General features: G+C 38.0%; 2 protein-coding genes across 5 annotated transcripts in view; one reads left to right on the top strand and one right to left on the bottom strand.

Moving 5' to 3' along the window:
- Window positions 1-853: 853 nt before the first annotated feature.
- On the bottom strand, window positions 854-14,933 carry clrn3 (clarin 3). The gene is made up of 3 exons (XM_001340649.7): window positions 14,549-14,933; window positions 7,538-7,723; window positions 854-3,821 (listed from the first exon to the last, which is right to left on the bottom strand). Exons 1-3 carry the CDS (start codon window positions 14,781-14,783, stop codon window positions 3,550-3,552), a joined length of 693 nt encoding a protein of 230 aa, XP_001340685.1. The 5' UTR covers window positions 14,784-14,933; the 3' UTR covers window positions 854-3,549.
- Window positions 14,934-24,801: 9,868 nt separating this feature from the next.
- The window catches only part of ptprea (protein tyrosine phosphatase receptor type Ea), a 197,129-nt gene continuing 194,177 nt past the window's right edge, over window positions 24,802-27,753 (top strand). For all 4 annotated transcript variants that reach the window (XM_073918874.1, XM_003199651.7, XM_021480417.3 and 1 more), the window contains exon 1: window positions 24,802-24,937. The gene's annotated coding sequence lies outside the window, so the exon portion shown is untranslated. The remainder of the gene's footprint in view (window positions 24,938-27,753) is intronic.

Genomic DNA, 27,753 nt, shown 5'->3' with positions numbered 1-27,753 from the left:
TTTTTGTTCTACTAAACACACACACACACACACACACACACACACACACACATACACACACACACACACACACGCACACACACACACACACACACACACACACAAACACACACACACACACACACACACACACACACACACACACACGCACACACAATATTTTGATAAATGTTGAAAACTTGTAACCACTGACTTCCATAACTTTTGTTTCTCTTACTATGGAAGTCAATAGTTACAGGTTTCCAACATTCTATAAAATATCTTCCTATGTGTTTAACACAACAACAGAAACTGATTTGAAACAATTCAAGAATGAGTGAGCGATGACAGAATTAAAAATTTAGGTTGAACTATCCTTTTAAAGCTTGCTTTGATGTGCGCCGTTGGATTGATGGAGCAATGGTGTTTCCCATTGTTCATTCTTAACATTACAAAGGATTAAAAACAGTTAATATTCAATAACTTCATATTTACTGGAGCACAAAAACAAGTTTGTTTATCCGAGTTAAAGTTTTTTTTTCTGAGATTATGCCGCCCTCTGCTGGCTGAATTTCAGATCACACCCTGCAGCTCTTATCAAAATAATAGACGAGAATATTCACAAAGTCTAAGGGTCAAGGTTGAGTTGATGCAGTGATTGTGGGAAATGACGTCATAAAGTGACTCATAATGACCTGGCATTCCTGTAATAGGATATAATCTGTTATATAAAAATCCATCAGTGCAATTTAGTGAGCCATTCGTTTTTATCAGCCCGTTTTCCAATGCCTTTTAAAATACATAATCTCTGAGTGAGCAATGATTAACTAACAGACATTAAATGTTGAAGTCCTAAAAAACTGAACACAAGATCCTCATTACTCATTATTTTAATTATTGTAATAATTACAGTAATATATACAGTAATTTGAACAGCGGAAGTAAAATGTACTGATAATTAGATATTACTAATAGCATCTTATGAATAAACAGATAAATAAAAGCACAACATATTTTAAAATATCCATCCAATACAAAATATAAAACTTGGCTCACTTTCCTTAAGCAGTTTCACGTCATACAAAGATATCACATTCTTATTAGAAAAAGCAGGACAATAAAGTGAAATTTATAAAACATGTTTTGTACAATATTTTGATGTTATCGTTCTTGAACATGAGTGCAAGAAAATACATGCTGTAGCCCATAAAAATACAATATCTGAACACTTAAAATGTGTGCATTAGGTGGAATATGATTTTTAAAGGGATAGTTCACTCAGAAATGACAATTCTAGACTATATCAGAGGCTTACCCTGTTCTGTTGACATCAGCTCTAATACACAGTAAATTACTGAAGAGTGCAAATGTTGACTACCTAAAGGGATCTTTTCATCTCTCTCTCTACTCTTATTTACTCTTATTTGTAAACTTGCTCATTTTTTTTCCGAGGATATGTTTGTTTTTAATTAATTAATTTTATTTTATTTTGAGGGGATTGTGGGAAAATAAAAAATCTAAGACAGTCTGTAAGTTTTCTTAATCTGTATTATATACACTGAAAAAAAAGATTCCTGCATAATTGTTGCAATCATTTAATATGGGCTGTATTTAAACAAACACTTTAAATTTATTAAAGTTCAACTTAATATATTGGTTTAAATTCAGCCCAAATAAATTGTTTACATCCACTTACCTTAAAAAAAAACATTGTAAATTTAAGGAGTCATCTTTTAATTTTTATATTATTTTTTCTGCGTACTATAATGTATGGTCTTATTAAATGCCAATAAAAAATAAAATTAGCAAGAAATTTCTGTCATCGTTCACTCAAACTTCACTTGTTTCAAACCTTTTTGACTTCTTTATTAGAAACAAAAAAAATAAGTTTTTTTAATTATACATTTTAAAGAAAACAAATACTATGAAAGTCAATGGTTACATATAGTTTTTAAAATATATTTATAAAAAAAATGAATAAATGCAAATAGTACACTTTTGCTGCTTGTTCAAACTACTTATTTAAAATGAGCTCAAACAACATAATTCTTGAGTTGTTTTTTTTTTGGGGGGGTGCTTTAAGGTTTTATGTTCAATCAACTTAACATTGTAAAACCTATTAACGTAATCAATTTGCATTGGGACGACATGGGATGTTTTTACAGTGTAATAAAATGTGCATTTTTGTGCGAACTATCCCTTTAAGATGCATAGCATAAGCGTATATTTTATAAGACACTGTTATCTGAGTCCAACTACTTCACACAACCCAAGCTCATTATTGATACGCACCCCTAAATACATTTCTGGAGAGTGTGAAATACATCCCAGGAGGTATATTTTTTTTTTAAATTTTTGGTTTTCTGAATCCGCCAGAGGATGCTGTAAACACTTTTTGAGATCTGCACCTGCTGTTCTCATGTACATCCACCAGAGGCTGCTGTTGACTGACTGACTGACTGACTGACTGACTAACTAACCAGCCAATACCCTCACCCACTCTCTTCCCGAAACCCAAGTGATTGTGTTTTCAAAAGCACTAATTGATCCAGCCACCCACTTCCCTAAACTTCCCTGATTTTTACCACATTTACAGATTTCACAACATGCTCACACTGTTATTTACTTGTTTATTTAATCGTTTGCTTTCTGTGTTTGTTTTACCTGCTTTCTAGAACCGTTCTTCTTTGGACCTGAACCCTGTCGTCCCTGTCAACACCACTCTGCATCTCCCATTTGCTAATGTACATTGCGAGCCACTGGGCAAACTGGTAACCTTGGAAAAGCCGTCCATACAGATGTAAGCAGTCGGATGGTAGCGCGAGAAGAAACAGAAGCCGTCAGAGGCATCACACCACCCCATAGCATTCATTTTAAAGATGAAATGCAGCCAATTGTACCTCTGGCTACATAATTCATGCTCTCCAGAAATGTATACAGGGCTACGTATTCACAATGAGCCTGTGTTGACTTTTAATGGGCTTTAGTGTATATGTATAGTCCAGTGTTTCCCAATCCTGTTCCTGGAGGCACACCAACATTACTTATTTTGGATGTCTCTCTTATCTGACCCAATCATTTCAGGTTTTCGTGTCTCTAATGTACTGATAAGTTGGTTCAGATGTGTTTAATCAGGGAGAAGTTGAAAATGTGTACTGTTGGTGTGCCTTCAGGAACAGGGTTGGGAAACACTGATATATAATGAATACAATTTTATGGTTATAAACAAAGTTCAGTTCTGCAGTTCCAACACAATCTCACGGCAATTCGTAACTTTTTCATTTAGTGGCTAATTCGTACAAATTCGTACAATCTAATTCGTACATTTTAGTACGATTTGCGTATCCCCCAATGACGGTTGGGTTTAGGGGTGGGGTTAGGTGCCACGCCTCCTTTTTAAAATCATACATTTTCTTACGACTGAACTCGTACGAATTCGTACGAATTAGCCACTAAACTGCCAAAACGTAAAATACTTACGTTTTCTCGTGAGATCAGTTCTGCAGTTCACATTAATGTTACCGTTTGAGAATAATGGACTCATTTCAGCTCCTGTGCTGTTTTCTGACTTTAGAAGAGCATGATGTCTATGGGCGCGTCCTCTGTTGGTTTCTCCTGCTCTTTGCGGCGTGTGTACATGGCGTGGACGTACAAATAGACCACAAGGATAGCCAGCAAGTTTACACAGATGTACGGGATCAGGAGAAAGAAACCCAAATGCAAGGTAATTTCATTTTTTCGCAGCATTACGTTGGCCTCGTCGGCTTTTACCAGAGTCTCGAACATCTCACCCGCATACGCGTTCGACACGTAGAAAATCAGCGACAGAGCGGATGCACAGACTGGAGAACATAAAAGGGAAGAAAAGATCATTAAAACAGGTTTAATATGATTCAAGCCTGCAACTAAAACCAGATTTTTATAACTAAACATTTAAAAAAGAACAATATACTGTGAAGATAAATATGTTAATGAACAGTTTCTGTATTTTACATTTCAAGAGTGTTTTTTTTTTATGTTTGTGATTATGAATTAAAATATAGGTGCTTTTATCTCTGCTCTTTTGATGTTGAAAATTCAACTCTGCAGATTTATAAAGTGACTTTATTGACATTTTAGTAGTTTGAAACAATTAAGAAATTATTTATGTAGAAAAAAGAAAAACTGTTTATTTGTCAGGTTTTTGTGACCTAATCTACTACCGCAATACAGACTGTAAATCCCTTCAAACTATTAAAAATGACAATTAAAGTCAAATATATGAGTCATGAATACTGGACAACCTAAAGAAAGATCATTAAAACAGGTTCATTATGATTTAAGCCTGCAACTAAAACAAGATTTGCATATCAAAACCTTTTAAAAGAGCAACAATATACTGTGAACAAATATGTTAATGAACAGTTTCTGTATTTTACATTTCAAGGGTGTTTTTTGTATATTTATGATTATAAATACAAATATAGGTGCTTTTATCTCTGCTCTTTTGACTCTTGATGTTGAAAATTCAACTCTGCAGTTTAATAAAGTGACTTTATTGACATTTTTATAGTTTTAAACAATTTATTGTAGGTGCTATAAGAAATTATTTACCTAGAAATAAGAAAAACTGTTCATTTACCAGGTTTTTGTAACCTAATCTACTACAGCAATACAGACCGAATATCACTCCAAACTATTAAAAATGACAATAAAAGTCATATATATCAGTCATAAATACTGGACAACATCAACAGGTAAATTTTTAACTAAAACAAGATTTTTATAACTAAACATTTTTAAAAAGCTGTGAAATACTGTAAAAAAATGAATATGTTAATTGACATTTTCTGTATTTTGAATTTCAAGGATGTTTCCCATTTATGTGTGATTATAAATTAAAATAGGGCTTTTATATCTGCTTATTTCATGTTGAAAATTCAACCCTGCAGTTTAATAAAGTGACTTTATTGACATTTTTATAATTTAAAACAATTTATTGCAGGGGATATAAGAAATTATTTACCTAGAAATAAGAAAAATAAGAAAAACTGTTCAATTACCAGGTTTTTGTAACCTAATCTACTACAGCAATACAGACTGTATATCACTCCAAACTATTAAAAATGACAATAACAGTCATTTATATGAGTCATAAATACTGGACAGCATAAACAAAGATCATTAAAACAGGTTCATTATTAACTAAAACAAGATTTTTATAACTAAACATTTTAAAAATGCAGCGAAATACTGTAAAAAATGAATATGTTAATGAACAGTTTCTGTATTTTGAATTTCAAGGGTGTTTTTTGTATATTTATGATTATAAATAGAAATATAGCTGCTTTTATCTCTGCTCTTTTGACTTTTGATGTTGAAAATTCAACTCTGCAGTTTAATAAAGTGACTTTATTGAAATTTGTATAGTTTGAAACAATTTATTGCAGGGGCTATAAGAAATTATTTACCTAGAAATAAGAAAAACTGTTCATTTACCAGGTTTTTGTAACCTAATCTACTACAGCAATACAGACTGAATATCACTCCAAACTATTAAAAATGACAATAAAAGTCATATATATGAGTCATAAATACTGGACAACATATAAACAAAGATTATTAAAACAGGTTAGTTATTAACTAAAACAAAATTTTTATAACTAAACATTTTTAAAAAGCAGCGAAATACTGTAAAACATGAATATGTTAATTAACAGTTTCTGTATTTTGAATATCAAGGATGTTTCCCATTTATGTGTGATTATAAATTGAATTATAGGTGCTTTATCTGTGCTCTGTTGACTTTTGATGTCAAAATTCAACTCTACAGTTGTAACTGAACAGTACAAAAGTGGCTTTTATTGAAATTTTAGTAGTTTGAAAGAATATATTGTATATACCTGGTTTTTGTAACATAATCTAAAACACCAATACAGACTATATATCACTTAAAACTATTAAAAATTACAATAAAAGTCACTTTTTCAATCTTTTCCACATCAAAAGTTGTTGGAGCAATGTTTAAGCTATAGTGGCCACATATGTGGACAGCACATTTTAGCTCTTAAGTGGCTATTTAAAATACTTTGAATGTTTTATATTATGTTACAGACATACAGCGTCATCCTGCAACTGTTGTGCAGCGTATGAAATGTCCCAAACACTATTTTTAGCTGTCCAAAATGGGCCAAAAATGTGGTTTTTAATCTCTAATAGTAAAAACATGTTGTAAAAAAAGGTTATATATGCATTAAAAACAGTCATGAAAAGGGTTTTATGTAAATTTGCACCACGGGTCCACATATATGGACATAATTTTTCTCTAAAAGTACATCGTATCGAAAGATGATACTTAGGTTTTATTCAGTAGGTTCCAATAAGCCCAAATAGCAAAGAGAAATAAACAAATGCATGTAAAAATTACCTTGAAGAGGTTAAAGCAATTCAAAAGCAAAAAAAATACAGAAAACAGGTCATTTACAGATGTTATGTATTGAGGATGTGTAAGTATATAGATTTGAACGTATTCATTGAGTCGAAGTTTCCGGATGATCCTGCATTACTTCCAGTTGTTAACTGGGAATGACATACCAATACCAAACTTGTGTAATAACAATAATTGTGTAATAACAATAATTATTAATAATTTTTTTTATGATTTTATGACTACGCAACAAGCTAATTCAGCTAAAATTGTGCTTAAAATCTCACTGATATGCAGTATTTAAATTTCATAATTAGGGCTGCACGATTAATAAAAAAAAAATCAGGATGTCGATTTGACCCTACACACGATCTTAATTCAGCTTTTCTACGATTCAGCCAATTATATTTTCAAGTTCAGGAGAAAAGCAAGGCAGTCGCACAAGTCTTCACTGCAACATTGAGACCTTCATATGGCGTTAAAAGTGTCACATATTGTATTTATTAGGCATAATTCACCCAGAAATGTCATTTCTGTCTTCATGTAATGATTTATTCACGGCTACGAAATCACACGTGAGCTGAAGCAATGTTTGTTTACTACCGAGAACGTGCGCGTGTGCACGCATGACGCCTACTTTAGAGAACAGAACTTGCATAGGCTGTGAATAACAGGTAATAAAGTTGTAAATAACATTCAGTTTGTTGCACAGAGCGATCGTTTGAGGGCCGTGCGGGAGGTTTGATTTGCATGTATGTGTTTTTCTCACAGTGACAGCAGCCATGAGCTGCACTCGGAAGTGGAAGTGAAACCTGTGCGCACATCATTTAAATGACCATATCGCATTTAAGAGTTAGGATTACGGCAAGCATTTGATATGTTTTTTTTTTATTCTTACATGGCGAACACAGAGTGTTGTGCATGAAAATAAATGTTAACTGGGTCAGTATAACAACCATGGCCTATATATGATGAAAATATAATGGTCTATTAATGTTGTCAATGACAGCCCTAACCCCATGCACCAAGCTGTCTACTGTCCTGATCTCAGATTAGGCACTTTTTCTTGTCATTTAATCAAATGCACGCAAAACAGCAATGAGATTGAATTATCTTTGATTGTGTCGAAAGTGTAAGTGTGTGTTTTCTCACCACTAAGCCCACTGCATGTGTAAAGCCCAACTGGTCCCATGTAGGTCTGATATGGATTACTGAAGCTGTTATACAGTGTGACCAGAATACTGCCCGCAGAGCCCAGAAGAGCCAGAGCTAACAGAATCACCACCAGACCGTGCAGAATAACCGGAGCTCCTGATAATTTGGCCAGACGATCAAACACTAAGAGACAGAAAAGAGAAAAACACTATTAGAATATTCATGTAGATACATATTTTTTGGGGGTCCAAAATTGACAACCATTTTAGATCCTTGTTTAATTTGCTTTTCTCTCTCTATGTCAAAATGTACATTAATATTCTAAAATGTGAGACATTCAACGTAGGATCATTCCAACCCAAGCTCATTCTGAAAACGTAGTCCCGCGGACGTTTCTGGAGACAGCGGAATACGTCCCGGGGGGTACGTACGGCTGCGTTTATTTTTTTCAAGCAAACGCTGCGGGGCGGTGTGACGCCGTTCCCTTTCGCGCTTGCCTTACCTCCTTGTGGAGGGCTTCCCCGCTGCAACCCGTTTGTCCACTCAGCTCAGCGTGTACCTCGGCAGGCTTGAGATGCAGAAAGGAGTCGACCACGGCGACCGGTTTCGAGTCCGGGAAAGAGCGGTTCCAGCAATCAGGTAAGACAAAAACAGAATCCCAAAAATTAAGTGAACGAGTTTCGTAACAGGGTGAGAACGCGGCAAAATCCGAAAACGCGGTGGACTAAAAAAAAAAAATCAGGGCTTTTATTTTTTTGGACGGCTTTTGTGAACTGTTGCTCGGGTTTAGGGAAGCGAGCGGGCGGGCGAGCGGGCGGGTCGATTGGTAAAATTGGTTGGGTTCAGGGAAGGAGGAGGGCGAGTCGGCCGATTGGCCGGTCGCACAGTCAATCATCCGGTCAGTCGGACAGCGGCCTCCGGCGGGTTCACGCAAGTTCGCGCCCGCGAGAGGCGTCTGAGGTGCGAAAAAGCGGACAACAGCGGCCTCTCGCGGATTCGCAAAAACAGAAACTGCAGCCGTACATACCCACCGGGATGTATTCCGCGGTCTCCAGAAACGTCCGCGGGACTACGTTTCCACAATGAGCCTGGGTTGGATCATTCTGAAAACGTAGCCCTATATACATTTTTGGAGATCCTGAATTATGTAGCCAGAAGTACATTTGGCTGCATTTTATCTTTAAAATGAATTCTACAGGCGGTATGACGTCATTCCTTTTTGCGCTAGCAGCTTACCGCACACCTACATATGGACATCTTTCTTACTGTTACTAGTTTGTCCAGTGGCTTGTAGTGTACGTCGCCGGACTTAAGACGCAGAGAAGAGTTGACCGCAATGACAGGGTTCAAGTCAAATGAAGAACAGTTCCAGAAAGCAGGTAAGACAAAAACAAAAGCCAAAAATAAAATAAGCAAGTAAATAACAGGGTAAGAATGTGGTAAAATCTAAAGATGTGGTAAAAATTAGGCGGCCATGAGGGCGTTTCTTTTTCTGAATTGCTTTCGAAAACATTTTCGGTTGGGATTAGGGAATGAGGGTGAGCACTGGTCAATCTGTGCTTTTGAAAACACTATTGGTTGGGTTTATTGAAGGAGGGGGTGAGTCAGTCGATTGGTCAGTCAGTCAGTCAACAGCGGTCTCTGGTAGATTTAAACAAGAACAGCATGCGCGAATGGCATTCAAGAGAGAAATTTAAGATCTCAAAGCATACACAGCGGCCTCTGGTGGATTAGTGAAAACAAAAACTGCAAAATAACGTAGCTCCTGTGACGTATTTGGTGCTTTGCAGAAATGTATATAGGGATACATAATAAGAATGAGCCTGGGATGCAGATATTTGTAAATTATTGGGAAATCCTATAAAGTTTGGGGAGAAATAAGTATATGCATGTAGATGAAGAATGCACAAACATCGATTTTGAAATAAAACGACAATTCGGCGTATTCTTAAAAATAAAGATTCTTATTTACTTGTTCATGTCCTCTTATTTTATACATCAGCTCATTCATTCATTCATTTTCTTTTTGGCTTAGTCCCTTTTTTAATTCGGGTCGCCACAGCGGAATGATCCGCCAACTTATCCAGCACACGCTTTATGCAGCGGATGCCCTTACAGCTGTAACCAATCTATCTCTGGGAAACATCCATACACACTCATTCACACACTCATACACTACGGACAATTTAGCTTACCCAATTCACCTGTACCACATATCTTTGGACTGTGGGGGGAAACGGAGCACCCGGAGGAAACCCACTTGAACATGCAAACTCCACACAGAAACACTAACTGACCCAGTCGAGGCTCGAACCAGCGACCTTCTTGCTGTGAGGTGACAGCACTACCTACTGCGCCACCGCGTCGCCAACATCAGCTCAATGTCTTACAACTATATCCATTTAAGTATTCTGTTTAGAGAAGGTGGGACTGGGGTGGAGGGTGGACAGAAAAGAAAGTTTACATTTATTTTGAAATTATTCTGTATTGTTGATGCGAACAACAAATTTATTGGTAATTTTTTAAATATAAAAACATAGATTCTTCAGTGCCTTCTATCGATTTAAGAATAGTTTACATCCTCTCAAACTTTTCCTTACAAAAATGGGCAACATTAGTTTAAGTACCAATTCTCGCTAGTAATCACTGGCTTATTATCTGCTTATTATTAAGATATTGCATCCTTTATTTATAAACTTCAGCTAGTACAAAATGCAGCTGCCAGAGTTTTTACCAGGTGTAGAAAATATGATCGTATCACCCCAATTTTATCCTCCTTACACTGGCTGCCTGTTAAGTTTCGTATTGAATTTAAAATATTGCTTCTTACCTATAAAGCTTTAAATAATCTAGCTCCTGTTTATCTAACCAACCTTCTGTCTCGCTACAATCCAACCCGCTCGATAAGATCTCAAAACTCAGAGCTTCTAATAGTACCTAGAAAAGCAAAGTCGAGTAAAGGAGGTCAAGCCTTCTTATTTATGGCTCCTAAACTCTGGAATAGCCTTACTGATAATGCCCGAGGCTCAGACACACTCTCCCAATTCAAAACTAGATTAAAGACCTATATTTTTAGCAAAGCATCCACACAGTGAATCACTTAGCAGTATGATACATGTATGTGCTCCACGCAAGTTTCTGCATCTCCTTTATATACACTATGAACAGCAGCTACGCTAATTATTTTCATTTTATATTTCCATCTGGAGATATTCATCCTGAGGCCCTCAGACTATGCAGCGCCACTGATTCAATGCAAGACCAGTGACGAGATGATCCCAAGGTTTCCATAATCCTGGACCAGGCCGTATCCAGATTAGCTACTGTGGTAGTCACGGAGGAGTGGAAAGCATGAGAATGATTCCTGTGATGCTCCAGGGACAGACGAGTCTTCACTTAGGTCGAGCATTCTCCAGCCTCCGGTGCCTAGACTGCAGCTCTGCACAAGACGTTTGGCCATAGGAGAAATGGTCGTGCCCAACTGAGCCTGGTTTCTGTCAAGGTTTTTTAATTCTTCATTTTCGCCATTGGTGAAGTTTTTTCCTGCCGCTGTCGCCACTGGCTTGCATGGTTTGGGATCTGTAGAGCTGCGCATCAATGGATTGCTTTTCAGTGTTTGGACTCTCAGTAGTGATTATTAAACCACACTGAACTGAGCAAGGGCGACGCAGTGGCGCAGTAGGTAGTGCTGTCGCCTCACAGCAAGAAGGTTGCTGGTTCGATCCTCGGCTCAGTTGGCGTTTCTGTGTGGAGTTTGCATGTTCTCCCTGCGTTTGCGTGGGTTTCCTCCTAGTGCGCCGGTTTCCCCCAGAGTCCAAATACATGCAGTACAGGTGAATTGGGTAAGCTAAATTGTCTGTAGTGTATAAGTGTGTGTGTGAATGCTGTGGCGACCTCGGATTAATAAAGGGACTAAGCCGAGAAGAAAATGAATGAACTAAGCCAAACTGAACTGAACTTAAACTCTGAAAACTGAACTACAGTTTCAATTTACTATGATCTTCTATGTGAAGCTGCTTTGACACAGTCTACACACTGTAAAAGCGCTATAGAAATAAAGGTGAATTGAATTGAATTAAATAGAATAATGTCTGTTTATTAGTACTTAGTAAACTTAAGTACTAAGTAAGTGTTATTCTACATCCTTAATTTTATCCAATAGCTAAACCCAATTACTACCTTACTAACTTTTAATAAGAAGCAAATCAGTAGTTTATTGAGCTAATACTCTCAGTTAATGGTTTGCTAATAGTGAGAATTGTCCATTAAAATAAAGTGTGCTTCAAAATTATATTTAAAGTTCTTCACAAGTTCTTCAGGGTTATTTGGAAAACCCATGACAGTTCTGTAATTTGATTATTTAAGAGTGAATATAAACCTGTCATGCATTTTATATGAAATGGTGGTTCAAATTCCTGGTAATTCCAAAGGTCATGCTAGTTTATCATTTTAATTGTGCTTTAGCTTTCATTTGCTACTCGTTTTGGCTTTAATGTCACAATATCGAATGCTGTTTGGATACTTAAATTACATCAGTGTATTTAGATATATACATTAATCCAAATAGCATTGGCACTCAGATATTGACGTATTACAACATTTCATCATCAATTTAAAATTGATGGCAAATGTATAAAGTCAGTTGTCAAGTTTACATGTGTTTGAATCACACAGCACTTCACTATTGGTCTTCGTTTAGAACAATATCTGCTGTTTTATTATTTTCAACCCAACACTATTATATTTTGCATAGTTTTGCTTAAATAATTTGCATGATATCTTTCAGTAAAATAGATTATTGGGGTTATATTTTGTTATTAAACGGAAGTTAGTTTCATGAAGTTTAACTTAGTTATTTTGGTCCAGACTAAAAGACAATGTTATATTTAGTGCCGGTTTCACAAATGCTAGGTTGTTGTAACCCAATGTTGGGTCAAATATGGACAAACCCAACCATTAGGTTTGAAAGTGTCCTTTAAATTAGAATTTAAAAATCATCCCAATGTTGGGTTTGTCAATATTTGACCAAATGTTGGGCTGTGCAACATATTTCAGAGTGTTGTAACATTCAAATTTTCGTCAAATGAAAATGTGAAAAGTGTCGGCGCCAGTGGTGTAGTGGTTAGTACGTCGACACATGCACTCCGGTGCTCACGGCGACCTGAGTTCGATTTTTGCTTCGCAGTCCTATGCAGATCCTTCTCCTCTCTCTGCTCCCCATGATTTCCTGTCAATACTCTCTACTGTCCTATCCAATAAAGGTGAACACCCCCCCCCCCCCCCCCCAAAAAAAAAAAAATAAATAAATAAATAAATAAAAATATATGAAAAGTATAGATGGTATTTACTCGTAAATTGTCAGAAGAACTTATTTTCAAATGGCATCAATTTAAATAAACATAAAAATGTGAAGTAAAACCACTGAAATATTCAAATCTGAAATAAAAAACAAACATTTTTTTATTTTATTTATTTATTTTTTTTTTGTAAGATATAGACAAACCCAAGCCCAAGTTCAAAAATGAACATTTGCTCACCATTAACTCACACCCAAGTAATTGCAAGCCTTTTTGAATTTCTTTAACAGCTTGAACACAAGGGAAGATATTTTGAAGAAAGCTGAAAACCGCTTAAAAACATTATGGAAGTCCACTGTATTTCAGCTTTCTTAGAAATATCTTCTTTTGTTTGGAACAAATGAAGGATGAGTCAAGAAATTATGACAGAATATTGAGTTTTAAGTGAACTAACCCTATAAACCCATGCAAACTGTTGGGTTTGTCCATATGGAATGGAAGGAATGGAAACAACTCAGCATTACACTAATAAATGTAATAAAAAAGCATAACCTACACTGTAAAATATAGCTGTTGATTAACAATATGATATAACTGTTTATTTACTGTTGTCAATTGCATTATGGTGTGTTGATCTCTGCTCTGTCGACTTTTGATGTTGAAAGTTCAACTCTTGTTATACACTTTAGTAGTTTGAAAAAATATTCATTCATTCATACATTTTCTTGTCGGCTTAGTCCCTTTATTTATTCGAGATTGCCACAGCGGAATGAAACACCAACTTATCCAGCACATTTTTACGCAGCCATCCAACCGCAACCCATCTCTGGGAAACATCCACAAACACATTCACACACACACTCACACACACCGAACAATTTTAGCCTACCCAATTCACCTGTATCGCATGTCTTTGGACTGTGGGGGAAACCGGAGCACCCGGAGGAAACCCATGCGAATGCAGGGAGAACATGCAAACTCCACACAGAAATGCAAACTGGCCAAGCTGGGACTCGAATCAGTGACTTTCTTGCTGTAAGGCGACAACATTACCTACTGCGCCACTGCGTCGCCTTGAACTAATATAATGTATTATAAATAATACATAGAGAAATATAGAGTGGCACAATGGCTCAGCGGTTAGCATTGTCACCTCACAGCAAGAAGGTCACTGGTTCGAGTCCCAGCTTGGCCAGTTGACATTTCTATATGGAGTTTGCATGTTCTTCCATGTTGGCGTGGGTTTCCTCCGGTTACCCAAGTTTCCCCCAGAGGCTGTAGTGGCTGTAGTGTATGAAATTGTGTGTGTGTGGGTGTTTCCCAGTACTGGGTTGCGACAGGAAAGGCATTCACTGTGTAAAACATATGCTGGAAGTTGGCCTTTGAAATAGAGACTAATTTGAAGGAAAACGAATGAATGAATATAGAGAAATAAGTTTGTGAACTGGCAGTTTTTATAGCGTAATATACACCAACCCATGCGATATAACACTTTAACCTAATAAAAATGTTTTTAAAAGTCTATTTTTTCAACTTTTCAAGGTTAAAAATTGTTAAAAGGAAAATCAACATCCCATATTGCAAGTCAAAAGCAGAAATAAAATGAAAACAATTAAAACATGAATCCCCAAATGCTAAAAATTGCTAATTTACGTAAGCTTTTTCATTGTAGCATGCAGGAAATGAATCATATTCTTTGTGTGATGCTCACCCTTAACATTTTGTCCAAGTTTGTCAATCCTGGGACACTTGAATTTGGACTCCGTGCCATTGAAAAGTCCGATTTCGAGATGGGAGGAACCATTGAATTCTTTACTGTCGAGTGGTGCACATTCCAAAGAGGCCGAGGCCCAGTTCGTCGACATCCCATAACCCAACACGGCCACTCCAGCACCACAGAGAAAAGCACTAGACAAGAAATGCAGCAGCTTCTTACTAGACGGCATTTTGTAAATATTGTCTTTTTTTTCCTCCTAGTTTTGTCGCTCTTGACGCGTTGTGACTGGAAACTGGAGAACTTGGGAATAGGCGAGGTGTTGGTTGGCGCTGGAGGAGTAATAAATGCTGTTGCATCGGTTGTACTTTGTCACTGACCTGAGAACAGCATCAAGTGTTTCCCTGTTATGGCCTAGGATTGGAGGTAAGGTGTGTACATCTGATCACAGATGAGCTTATGATGGAACTCCATCACCAGGAGGGCAATAAAGCCATAAAGTAATCGTCTGTACAGCTGCTCGTGTTGTCATGGCGTTTATATCGGACTTCATAACATCATAAAGAGCGTGACGTGGGGTTTATTCACTCTGAGGACAAAAAATCCTGCTTTCTGACAGTACAGAAGTCCTTCTATTTTACAATCATGCTTTTATCACAGGGCACATGAACGAGGCAGCCTTGGGCTTAACGTTTATGATTCATAATTAATATGACACGCTCTAAACATGATTCTTTGCTGCTTGTTCAAACTACTTAATTAAATGAGATGAATCAACACAATTCTCGAGGGTTTTTTAGGGACAACTTAATTGTTGTATGTTTAATCCACCTAAATTTTCACAAAAATTTTCAATTTGTGTTGGGACAACATGAAGGAATTCAAATGGACCTTTTTAAAATTTTAGTATTGATTGGTACCAGATTCCAGTTTCGAGACAACACTAGTTCAGTCCACCTAAACTTGTAAACATGATTAGGTTAACTTAATCGATTTGTGTTGGGACAACATGAAAGAGTTATGTGGAACCCAGCATTATTTCCAGTGCAGTAGCGGTCAGGGGCGGACTTAATCAATAATTGAGGTAAGCAGCCGCTTCAGAGCCCCAGGAAATTAGGGGACCCCAACCAATGCAAAAACGCCTATATTAATCATATAGCTCTTTTATAAATGATCCATCATGTGTTGTAAAATTAGGGTGGCACGGTTAGCACTGTCATCTCACAACAAGAAGGTTGCTGGTCAGTTGGCATTTCTGTGTGGAGTTTGCATGTTCTCCCTGTATTCTCGTGGGTTTCCTCCAGGTGCTCCGGTTTTCCCCACAGTCCAAAGACTGAATTGGCTGTAGTGTGTGAGTGTGTGTATGGGTGTTTTTTTAGTACTGGGTTGTGGCTGAAAGGGCATGCGCTGTTTAAAACATCCTGGAATAGTTGGCAGTTCATTCCACCATGCAACCTCTGAAATAGAGACTAAGCTGAAGGGAAATGAATAAATCAATGTTGTATAATCTGTCTATAACCATTAAGATTTTAAAGTTATTACTTCTTTTCAAAACTAGGGGCTTTCCATGAATAGTGGAATGTTCCTCTCGTACTGCACGTGCTAATATTAAAATCTAATCACAAATATGGCGAATTAACTACTTTTTTTTTTTTGTGAATTTATTATGTATTATTTATTAAATTTTACATTAAGAAGATAAAGGTTTCATTCATTAATTCATTTTCCTTCGGCTTAGTCCCTTTATTAATCAGGAGTTGCCACAGCGGAATGAACCGCCAACTGATCCAGCATATGTTTTACACAGCGGATGCCCTTCCAGCTGCAACCCAGTACTGGGACAACAATTCTAAGCGCACCAATTTAGCAGCCTTGGGTTTAACGTTTATTATTTTTAAACATCACGGTCATAATTAATATGACACACTCAAAACAAGATTTTAGCTGTTTGTTTAAACTACTTATTTAAAATGGGCTGAATCAACACAATTATCTAGGGATTTTAAGGACAACCTAATTGTTTTATGTTCAAACCACTTAAATTTGTTAAAACAATTAATTGATTTGTGTTGGAGTTGGAATTGTGTGAAACCCAGCATTTTTTTCAGTGCGGTTACGGTCTGGTGCGGACTTAACCAATAATTGAGGTAAGCAGGCGCCTTTGGCCCCAGGGAATTAGGGGACTATATTAATCATATAGCTCTTTCATAAATCATCCATAAGGTGTTGTAAAATCGGGGCGGCACGGTTAGCACTGTTACCTCACAGCCAGAAGATTGCTGGTTAGTATTTCTGAGTGGAGTTGGTATGTTCTCTTGGTGTTGGTGTGGGTTTCCCCCGATGCTCTTGTTTCCCCACATCTTGAGACTGAATTGGCTGTAGTTTTGTGTCATATCAGGACACAAATCTGTATAATGACAAGGGTATGATGACACAGGTATTACAAAAAGGAGGTGAAATATGAGGACATTGGTGACGTCCTCATTTCTCAAAATGCTTATAAATACTACAGAATGAGTTTAATCAGAGAGTAAAGCTGCACACAGTCTCCTGTGATGGTTGGGTGGGGTGGGGTGAGGGCAATATAATATACGGTTTGGGTAGTATAAAATGAATGAAAACCTTTGTAATGTCCCCACTTTTCACAAAAACAAACGTGTGTGTGTGTGTGAATAAATGAGTGTGTGTATGGGTGTTTCCCAGTACTTGGTTGCGGCTGGAAGGGCATCCACTGTGTAAAACATATGCTGGATAAGTTGGTGGTTCATTCTGCTGTGGCGACCCCTGAAATAGAGACTAAGCAGAAGGCAAATGAATGAATGTTGTATAATCTGTCTATAACCATTACGATTTTAAAGGTATTACTTCTTTTAAAACCGGGGACTCTCCATAAATAGTGGAACGTTCTTCTCGTACTGCACATGCTAATATTCAAATCTAATCACAAATATGGCGAATTAACTACATTTGTGAACTTGTTTTTTATTTGTGACTTATTATTTATTTTCGTTTTACATTAAAAAGATAAAGGTTTCATTCATTAATTCATTTTCCTTCGGCTTAGTACCTTTATTCATCAGGGGTCGCAACAGCGGAATGAACCGCCAACTTATCCAGCATATGTTTTACACAGCGGATGCCCTTCCAGCCGCAATCCAGTACTGAGATACACTCTCACTGAGATAAACTCTAAGCACACCAATTTAGTTGATTCAGTTCACCTATATCACATGTGTTTGGACTGTAGGGCAAATCGGAGCACCCAGAGGAATCCCACATCAACACCAACTTACATTTCTGTGGTAGCTTCACACACGTAAATTCAATCATTTATGAGAGGCGATGGCAGAAATACAAAAAAAATTCTGTAAATTGTCCTTTCTTCATACATTGTGATGCGTCATGCTTGTTTATTTTTGAGTTGTGCATGGACATGAATAAAGGTTTTCTATAAATAGATGCAAGTTTTATATGTACATTTCCCATTTGGCTCTTAAAAATGCATTTGATAAAATAAAAAAATCAGCTGAAAAAAGGTTCCTGACCCTTGGTATTGCCTATATGATAAAGTACTATATTTATGTCATTTAGCTTTTTAGTTAATGTGTCATTAAATCCAATCTTTCATTTAGATCAGTCTATACACATTTTATGAATATCAAAACGGTTTACATGATCATCAAGAACTTGTTAGAAAGAAAACTTGTTAAGATTGAAAGTGTATTTCCTTGATGCTATATTTAGATTCTGATGCTAGAGATGTCCAAAGTCCATTATCATATCTGCATGGATATTAAAACACACCCAGACATAAACACACACACACACACACACACACACACACACACACACACACACACACACACACACACACACACACACACTCACACACACAGATTGGGTTGATTATTAGCTATATTATACCACAAGGATGTAAAAAGCTGTAAAATCTAATAAAATAATTTTAAAATAACATTTTTAATAAAGCTCAAATAAAATAAGTAGTATAAATATAATAATTTTAACCATCAGGTAACACCACTTCTGTGTGATTCTTTTATTCTTATTTTTGTATTTTATTGATTGAAGATTTTGTAAAAACATAACACCAAATAGTGTACTGTCATGACCACCAGCGAACAATACCACCAGAGGTCGCTGGTAAACACTCACACACACATAGGACTACAAATCTGCTTATAAATGGACTACATATTCAGTCATGCAACACACACACAACTGGTTCCTGATCCTGACTGATTGCATACACAGCTGATGCTGCTCAAGTACTGATTACACACACATATAAACAGCACCGAAACTTTCACTGTTGCTGAGTCTTGTTCATCTGTTTAGTAACATTACAACGCGTTTCCTAGTCTTGGTTTCCTGTGTTTTGACCTTAGCCTTGTTAGCCTTTTTGTCTTAGTCTGCCACCTGCCTTACGACCTCTCGTCTGTTATTTGACTACGATTCTGGACTGCCTCTATACATCTGTTTGCACCTGTGTTGACCCAATGACTGTAAAAAATATGGACGACGCGACAGCCCCTTTTCCCATTGAACGCCTTGAGGGCAAAACGCCTGCTTGACGGGCACAAACTGTCGCAAAAGACTGCTGAAATTGGAGCCTTGACATGCGCAGAAGGACTGTCTGATGGAGCCAGAGGAGGAGCCGCGAAAATGAGCTTCCAATCAAACGCTTTATGTAAAATCAACCACGCCCCCCGAACTTCTCAGCATACGTTTGCTGTCATATCAACACAAATGGATGTAATAACGTTAACAAATATGAGGGTTTTATATATTCAATCGCGCCAGCTCTGGGCCGCAGCGCACATAACCTACTCGCGGCGTCGCGGGCTGATTCCGGCTCGCATGCGGCAGCGCCGGCTCGCTCGGCCGCCGCATCTGGCTCGATTGACTCGGACTGGAATCGGGCAGTGAGTCCAGGCATCCGGAGTAGGTCCAGCAGAGGTAGTCAGTCTGAGCTCTGAGGTAGAGATCTGCGCGGGACAAAATTTTGAATCCCGCACCCGCCAGGTTTTAGCCGGAACCCGACCGCTCCCGCTTATATTAAGCACTTGATGTCCTGCTGCCCGACCCGCCCCGTTTTCTATCCGCCGCGCCCGATCTCGCTAAAGAGCGGGGGGAGAACAAAACCGAAAAATCACCCAGTTATACAGTCCAGACAGCCTATAACAAGCTGTCTGTATAAACACACACACGCACAGCACCAAGCACACACACACAGACAAAGCTTTCTCTCTCATTCGCGCGCGCGTGCCCTCTAACACACACTCATAAGCACCAAGCACAAACACAGGCAATGAGGCAAAGCTCCCTATCTCTCATTCGCGTGCGCGCACACACACACACACACACACACACACACACACACACACACACACACACACACACACACACACACACACACATACATACATACATACATCTCTCATTCGCGCGTGCGCATACATACACACACACACTGCAACAAACAAGCTAAACACAGCATCGCCCTATTTCATTTACACACATACATTCGATCCGTTATCGACCGCTCCCGTGATTTATTCGGAAATTTATACCTGCGCCGTAGAAATCTGGTCGGGTCCCGCGGCGCCCGCAGACCTCTACTCTGAGGGGTAAGTCTCCGGAAGGCGAGAATCTAGCCGGAACTGGCCCGAGTGTATTTTGCTATCTGGGTGGCTAGGCGTGGATCAGCAAACTAATAAAGCCCGAAAAAAGCCCTGACCTTAGCGAATAAACAGTGTTCCACCAGGATCATGTATGTCAGAAACTATAGTTTACTGCTGAACTCATTTTGTCATGGTAAAATAACACAGAAATCGAATAATAACACTTCAGTCTCCTGCCGAAGCTCAGACCCGCTGCTTTGAGAAACTGTCAATCACCGCTGTCAATCACGATGACACGCCCAGCATTAAATTACTGCTAAAAACAAACTGTTTACAAAAATGAGGATCTGCACCTATTACAGCACAATAACCAGTGCCTTAATCGACCAGAACCATCTTTCGGGACATTTTATTGCAAGTGTAATTAATTTTTTTATTTGGGCTCAAGTCTCCTTCATTAACATGGAGGAGGCGGGCTTTATGACTTGTACTGCAGCCAGCCCCCAGGGGGCGATCTAACGGCCGAGACCTTCACTCAAACGCAGGCTTGCGGCACACTTGGTGTTGACCATTGCTTGCCTGACTCCGAAAAAACCTGCATGTGGATCCAAACCTCAGTTGTCATTGTCACTCCCCTTGTTACATGTACATCATGTATATATGTTAACAAAATTATCTGTGCGTTATTACCTAAGACTAACTAGAACATGCACCAAAACACTAGCAAACAATACAGCACCATCAACAACAACGACAACAAAAAGATCTCAGCCAAACTAATGGAATTAGAAACAAAATAGAGAAAAAATTATTACCAAAAAATGTATTACAGAAACATTACTAACCTATACATCTAAAGAAAAGTGCCAATATTTTGTCAACTGTTTGCCAAATCTAGAGAAATGTAACCTTTCCAGCTTTCAGGGCAAAAACCATTTCAGCTAGCCTTTTTAAAAAGTTGGAGGTGTCGTGGATTTCCACTCCATCAGCATCAATCTGTTGGCCAGCACCATGCCAAACATAACCGTAAGTTCACACCGAAAGCGGCGAGAGCGTCAAAGTAGCCGGAAGTCATTCATTTTCAATGAGAGCCGGCGGCGATAAGCGGCGAGGAGCAGCGCGGCGCGTCTTCGCCGGCGTGAGCGTCAAGGAGAGTTGAAATGAAGTCAACTTTATGGTAATGAGCTATGACGCGGTTCGGCGGCAAGCAATCAGAATGAAGACGTCCATCGCTTGATAGCAGTTCAGAGAACACAGAACTGTGAACTTTGGTTCCGACCACAGTTGTTCCCAAGGGTTTGATTACTGCGGTCGCCGGATTTTCAATTATTTACTATTTTTTCCTACAGGAACATGCATTAAATAAGTTACTGATGTTCATTAATGTTATATAAATTTATCTTAAAAAAGCGGGAATCTCACGCGATGTGAAAGTACATCTGCTTCAGGATATTTCAGCCATATGAACACATATTGGATAAATAGAGCAAAGCCGCTCCACACGCAACTTGATCTTCCATTGTTGTATGAATTTGATAAGAAGTGCGCAACATTTTCACACTAGAAACATGTTTTATGCAGGAATGTAACTGATATGCTGCAACGGCTCCTTTAAATACGAGATCAATGTAGCGAGTTTTGACGCTCTCGCCGCAGGAGCTGAAGGCAGATAGCGTTGTCGCCAGGGCGGCCAGAGCGACCTTGGACGCTCTCGCCACTTTCGGTGTGAACGTACGGTAAGGGAATTGCTGATGTTTATGTCAAGTTAGAGCCTGGTCTGAACATCCAAACAGTGCTATTTCCACATCAATTTTAATGTCCATTTCAAAAGCCTGGGAATAAAGTCTGAAGATACTTTTCCAAAATTCAGATACTTCTAGACAGGACCAGAATATATGAGCATAGGTCCCGACTGCGCCTATGCATTTCTCACACAAAGGAGAGATAGAAGGATACAGCTTATTAAGTTTGTCTTTAGTATAGTGTAATCTATGCATCACTTTAAATTGTATGAGCTGTAGGCTTACATTTATACAGCAAGAATGAATACGACTCAGTCCCTCCTAGTAAGTAGAGGATGAAATGTTAATTCCCTCTCCCAATAATCTTTAAGGTGTACAGTAGAGACTAAAACGTGAGGGGCAAACAGATATATAAATTTAGTCACTAAATGTTTCTCCATTGGGCTTCTTTGTGATTTACTCTGAAAGCTTTAAAGTGAAGTCATAATGATGTTTAGTTTTAATGTACTGCTCAAAAAGAAAAAAAAAATGGTCACACTTTACAATAAGGTTCATTATTTAATGTTAATTAATGCATTTACTAACATGAACAAACAATGAAAAATACATTTAGTACTGTATTTGTTCATGTCAGTTAAGGTTAGTTAATGAAAATACAGTAGTTCATTGTTAGTTCATGTTAACTCATGGTGCATTAACTAATGTTAACGAGCATGGACTTGGATGTTAATAATGCATTAGTAAATGTTCAAGTATGATTAATAAATGCTATACAAGTGTTGTTCATGATTAGTTCATGTTATTAAATGCATTAACTAATGAACCTTATTGTAAAGTGTTACCGAAAAATAAAGGAATCATTTAAACAACACAATATTACTCCAAGTGTTCCCTTTCATTTTGAGCAGTGTATATACATTCCCTTAATACAATATATTAAAAATAATCCTTATAGGCTAACAATTAGTCTGAATTATGTCTTTAGTCATTTTAATTAGCGTTTCATAAATATTTATATTATACATCTTACAGAATGATCCTGTCCTTTGTGCAGATTGTTGTTGATAATGATTTAATTGTGTTTGCTTGCCCTTCATAACTGCTGTGCTGAACAGATGCTGTAAAACTAATAGAAACAACAGTGTAGAGGGGGAGCATGAAAGAGCGGCTGTGTAATTAGGCGGGGTTTATCAGTCGTGTATGATGGATTTAATATATAATTACACATTTTTTACAGTTTGCTTGCAGTTCAAAGTTAGCAATAAATGATTTTCAGTGTCATTATTGAACTGCCTTCTCAAAGATCTGAGCTCTGATGATCACGTGATGCGTGTTGTTTTTATTAGCGCTGATCATGATGGACCAATCACGGCCGTTTGACTAACAACAGATAGTCGGAACGAAAATAGCACCATAGAACAACAAAAAAATAGCAAAATAATATTAAAACAAGACTCTTAATTAGAACTAAAGACAATGCAAATTCACAGTTTTAGTCAACACCAAATAAACCAAGAGATCTGAATTGCAAGTGTTAAACAGAATCAAACAGATATTTATTCATTTTCATTTTGGTTTAGTCCCTTTATTAATCAGGGGTCGCCACAGTGGAATGAACCACCAACTTATCCAGCCTATGTTTTACGCCAGAGGTTCACAAACTTTTCAGCACGCGACCCCTAAAATAACAATGCCAGTGTCTCGCGACCCCCAATATCCTCTGAGGTGGTTATAAATACAGAAATCTTGCATGCAATGGTTCACTCACACACCAATAGACCAAGGTCTATTCTTCGTTTAATTTTTTTTTATGTATGTCAGTGCTGTAAATGGGCCAGAAAGTTTAAGCTGGTGTTATAAAATCAATCTGCTGCATCTGACGCTATTGCTGTCTTTAATATAATGTATTTACCCCTGGGGTCGCAATCCAATAGAACTAGTAAAAAAGCTACTATAGTAACAATAAATGACTGTTTTATTCTCTTCAGTTGGTTATGGATAAAATATGGTAATTCTTATGGCCTAATAATAATAATAAGTAGATTTTTGGAAATCACCAGGCGACCCCTCTTCATTGTTCCGCGACCCCTCAAGGGGTCCCGACCCCCACTTTGAGAACCACTGTTTTACGCAACGGATGCCCTTCCAGTTGCAACCCATCTCTGGGAAACACCCATACACTTCCATTCACACTCACAGTACCGACAATTTAGCTACCCAATTCACCTGTTCCGCATGTGTTTGGATGTGTCTCTCAGACCAGAGAATCAGATCTTAAAACAAAATGAATATAACTTGAACCAGACTAAATAAATACAAATGTGCAAAAAGAGCTAAAACCAAAGTTAGAATGGGAACTATATAATGACTAATGTAGCCTACATTAGTGATTAGTTCCCATTATAACTCCCATTTACTTTAGTTTAACCTATAGAATTCATTTTAAATGAAATAAATGATACTAGAGACTAGCACGTGTAAAAAAACAGAGCCAGAGATAATTTATAGAATTCAAGCTATAGAATTAATTTTAAATGAAATAAATGATAAGTTTTATCAAACTAGAGACTAGTATGTGTAAAAAAAAATCAGAGCCTGAGTTTATTTATACTTCTGAATCTATAAATGTGTCCTATTAAACAAAACATAACCGAGATCTTCCACAATTGTGAGCCACCGCGCGCCCCCTGCAGGAAGAACTCGGCACTTGTCAATGAAAACACTAACATTAGATTTTCCTCAGACTCGCACTCGCTTTTATTATATCAGAGATGGTCGCCAGGCGGCTCTGAGCTCCCGGAGAAGCCGAAAAGGAGCGGGTGAGCCCCTGACAGAGGAGTAAATCTGCAGATCAACACAAATCCTCCTGTTTCTGTTTCCTCCAGCGGCGGCGGTCAGCCTTTCTCCAGCCGCCCCGGCGCGTCCGAATAGCGGATACTATAATCATAATCATCCGTGCGCTTGAAGAAAAAAACCCAGATCGTGTTTACGGCGACTTTACGGTAAGAATGATTTATTCTGAATCTAAACAAGCGTTGAATGTGGCACATGTGTAGGAATGTTGTTTTTCGCTGCGCGTAAAGGTGCGTAAAGGGTTGATGCGCCCATAAATACTCGCACGTGTGAAGATTGGTTTGTGTGTAAAACGGGTTTTCTTCATGTTCATGTTTGAGAATGCATTTGTATGTCTGGTTCATGCTGCTTATGATAAGCAGATTTTGATGGAGCGCGTATTGGTTGTGTTGGTAACCCGGGTGATCTGTAGGTTTCCTCGCAATGTGGGTTAGTGGAGCGAGCTGAAAGGGGAGTTTTGGGAATGGTTTATTGGGACTCTGTTCACCGTCATCCCCGCAGGTCTGCAAAAGTGAGCTTGCGGAGGAGAGGAATGTCATGCACGAGCGTAGGTGTGTTTGTTTCACAGCTGAGACTGAAATAGTACCAGAACCAAACACACTCAAGTAGAACCAAGACTAGAACTGTAATACAGATCCAGTACTGTTTACTAACGCAGCAGTGCGTCTATTGAGGTAAAGTTGGTTTTATATTCGCACATTCGTTCAAGTGTCAACTTGTGACAAGCTCCCTGTATTATTTACCATGGTACTTTTGAATATTCGTTCTGGAATAGCATGTATGACTTTAAAACAACATCAGCAGTATATATTTGACTGTAAACAATACTTTGATAGTCATTGGCTGATATTATGATTTCCTTATTTAGAATTTGCAATTTGACATTTATAATAATAAGGAGAAAGTCAGAATGTGTGAATATAAAACCAACTGTACCTCAATAGTGTGTCCTAATCTGTTTTGACATGAGTGTATTAAGTATTATTTCATTTATTTTCCTTCAGCTTAGTCTCTATTTCAAAGATCGCCACAGTGGAATGAATCGCCAACTATTCTGGCATATGTTTTACGCACTGGATGCACTTCTAGCCACAACCCAGTACTGGGAAACACCCATACACACTTATACATACACACACACACACAAACACACACACACACACTCATACACTACGTTCAATTTAGTTTATTCAATTCACCTAGCGCATGTGTTTGTACTGTGGGGAAGGAAGAAACTAGGCATGGGCTGGTATAAGATTCTGATGGTATGATAACCTTGGATAAAAATATCACAGTTTCACGGTATCAGGATTACTGCTCCAAAATAAGTTATTTTTAAAAGTCTGGTTAATAAACAATGACTTTTCCCCCATTTAACACGATATATCTTATATTAAGAAACATTTAAAATATTTTAGAGCAGTAGCTTTTGGTGTGGAGGTTCCTTTTCTGCTGGACATACTGTTGCCCTAAAAAACTCAACAAAATAATTGCCAAAAACATGTTTAAAATAAAAATCTTACACATACCTTATGCCGAGTTCAGACTGCATGATTTTCAAACTAGTCGTGTCACAGATGTTTTCACACTGCATGACTATCTGGGCTAGCGTTTCGTCGCTGCTTTTACACTGCAAGATGGTTCGGCGACATGGACATTCACATTGCACGACTTTACTATAGGGAGAATCGCCGACAACTTCGTCCAAACTACGTCTCACAGCCAAAAACATGTAGTATATCTTTTGTTATTAACTACATAATGAGAAAGAAACTTTTAATGGGGTAGAACATGTACATGTTTGCTCACCTGGGTTTAAAGGGAATTAGCCATTTCTCCTTAACGTTGATAATAAACTAATTTCTTTCTGTATGAAATGTCAAACAGACACGGTCCTGCTCCTGAGTCCTGTCAAACCACCACTAGTTTTCCCTCCATTTCGTGGGTCCAAATAAACCGAAAAAGAGCGCTTTTAACTTCTCCCCATGCCTCCCGCTGGCCTGCAGCAGGTATACACACACACACACACAAGTGAAAGCTGCTCTCTCATTGGCTGTAGGCGATCGCTGATGTTATTTTCAGTCAAAACTCAATTCACACGGCATGATTTGAATCGCCGACAGCTCCAGATATTTAGCATGTCAAATATCTCACAGGCATCGGCGATTCTCTCAGATCGCGTCTTTGATCGTTCATACTGTGTGATTGTCACTCCCGTGCACAAGCAGCGATTTGCCTGTGATTTCAGGCATTTGTCGGCGATTTCTCAAAACATGTCGGCGAGCCAAATCGGGGCTAAAATCACGCAGTCTGAACTAGGCATTAGGAACGGTATAACAGAAAACTTTGTCGGTTTTAAAACCTTGACTTTTTCAAATCGCGGTAAACCTTGAAATTGGTTATCATCCCAAGCCTAGCAGAAACCCACAGAAAAACCCACGCCAACACAGCGAGAACATGCAAACTCCACACAGAAATGCCAACTGACCCAGCCGGGACACAAACCAGTGATCTTCTTGCTGTGAGGCGACAGTGCTAACCACTGGCCCAAAAGTATTATTTGCTAATCCTAAATGGGGAAATGATATTGTCAGTCAATGACTGTCCGAGCACAACATTGTTCACAGTCAAATAAAAAGTGCCTATGTTGTTTTGAAGTCCTTGCATGTGAATATTGTTGTTTGTTTGCTTTATTTATAGAGCACATTTAAAAACAACAGATATTGACCAAAGTGCTTTGCAAAACGACCAGCATACAAAATCTACCTATATATAAAAATTAAGCAAAATATATAAAACAGATTAAAATTGATTAATTGCAATCAAAGACAAGAGACAGAAGGTGATTTTTTTTTTTAGATGCAGGGCTCGAAATTGCGACCATTTTGGTCGCATATGCGCCCGAAAATTAATCTATGCGACCTCATAATATATTTGGGCGCATTAGTGCGACTGCTGATAATGG

Source organism: Danio rerio, chromosome 12 (genome assembly GCF_049306965.1).
Source record: "Danio rerio strain Tuebingen ecotype United States chromosome 12, GRCz12tu, whole genome shotgun sequence".
In the NCBI taxonomy this organism is placed as follows: domain Eukaryota; kingdom Metazoa; phylum Chordata; class Actinopteri; order Cypriniformes; family Danionidae; genus Danio; species Danio rerio.
Note: the sequence above shows the minus strand (reverse complement) of the source record. Positions and strands in the feature narration are given on the sequence as shown.

Coding starts and splice junctions, on each gene's coding strand:
- clrn3 (XM_001340649.7), bottom strand. CDS start 14,783: ATGCCGTCTAGTAAGAAGCTGCTGCATTTCTTGTCTAGTGCTTTTCTC. Junction 7,724..14,548: donor ACTTGGACAAAATGTTAAGG/GTGAGCATCACA, acceptor TCTGTCTCTTAG/TGTTTGATCGTCTGGCCAAA. Junction 3,822..7,537: donor CACATGCAGTGGGCTTAGTG/GTGAGAAAACAC, acceptor TATGTTCTCCAG/TCTGTGCATCCGCTCTGTCG.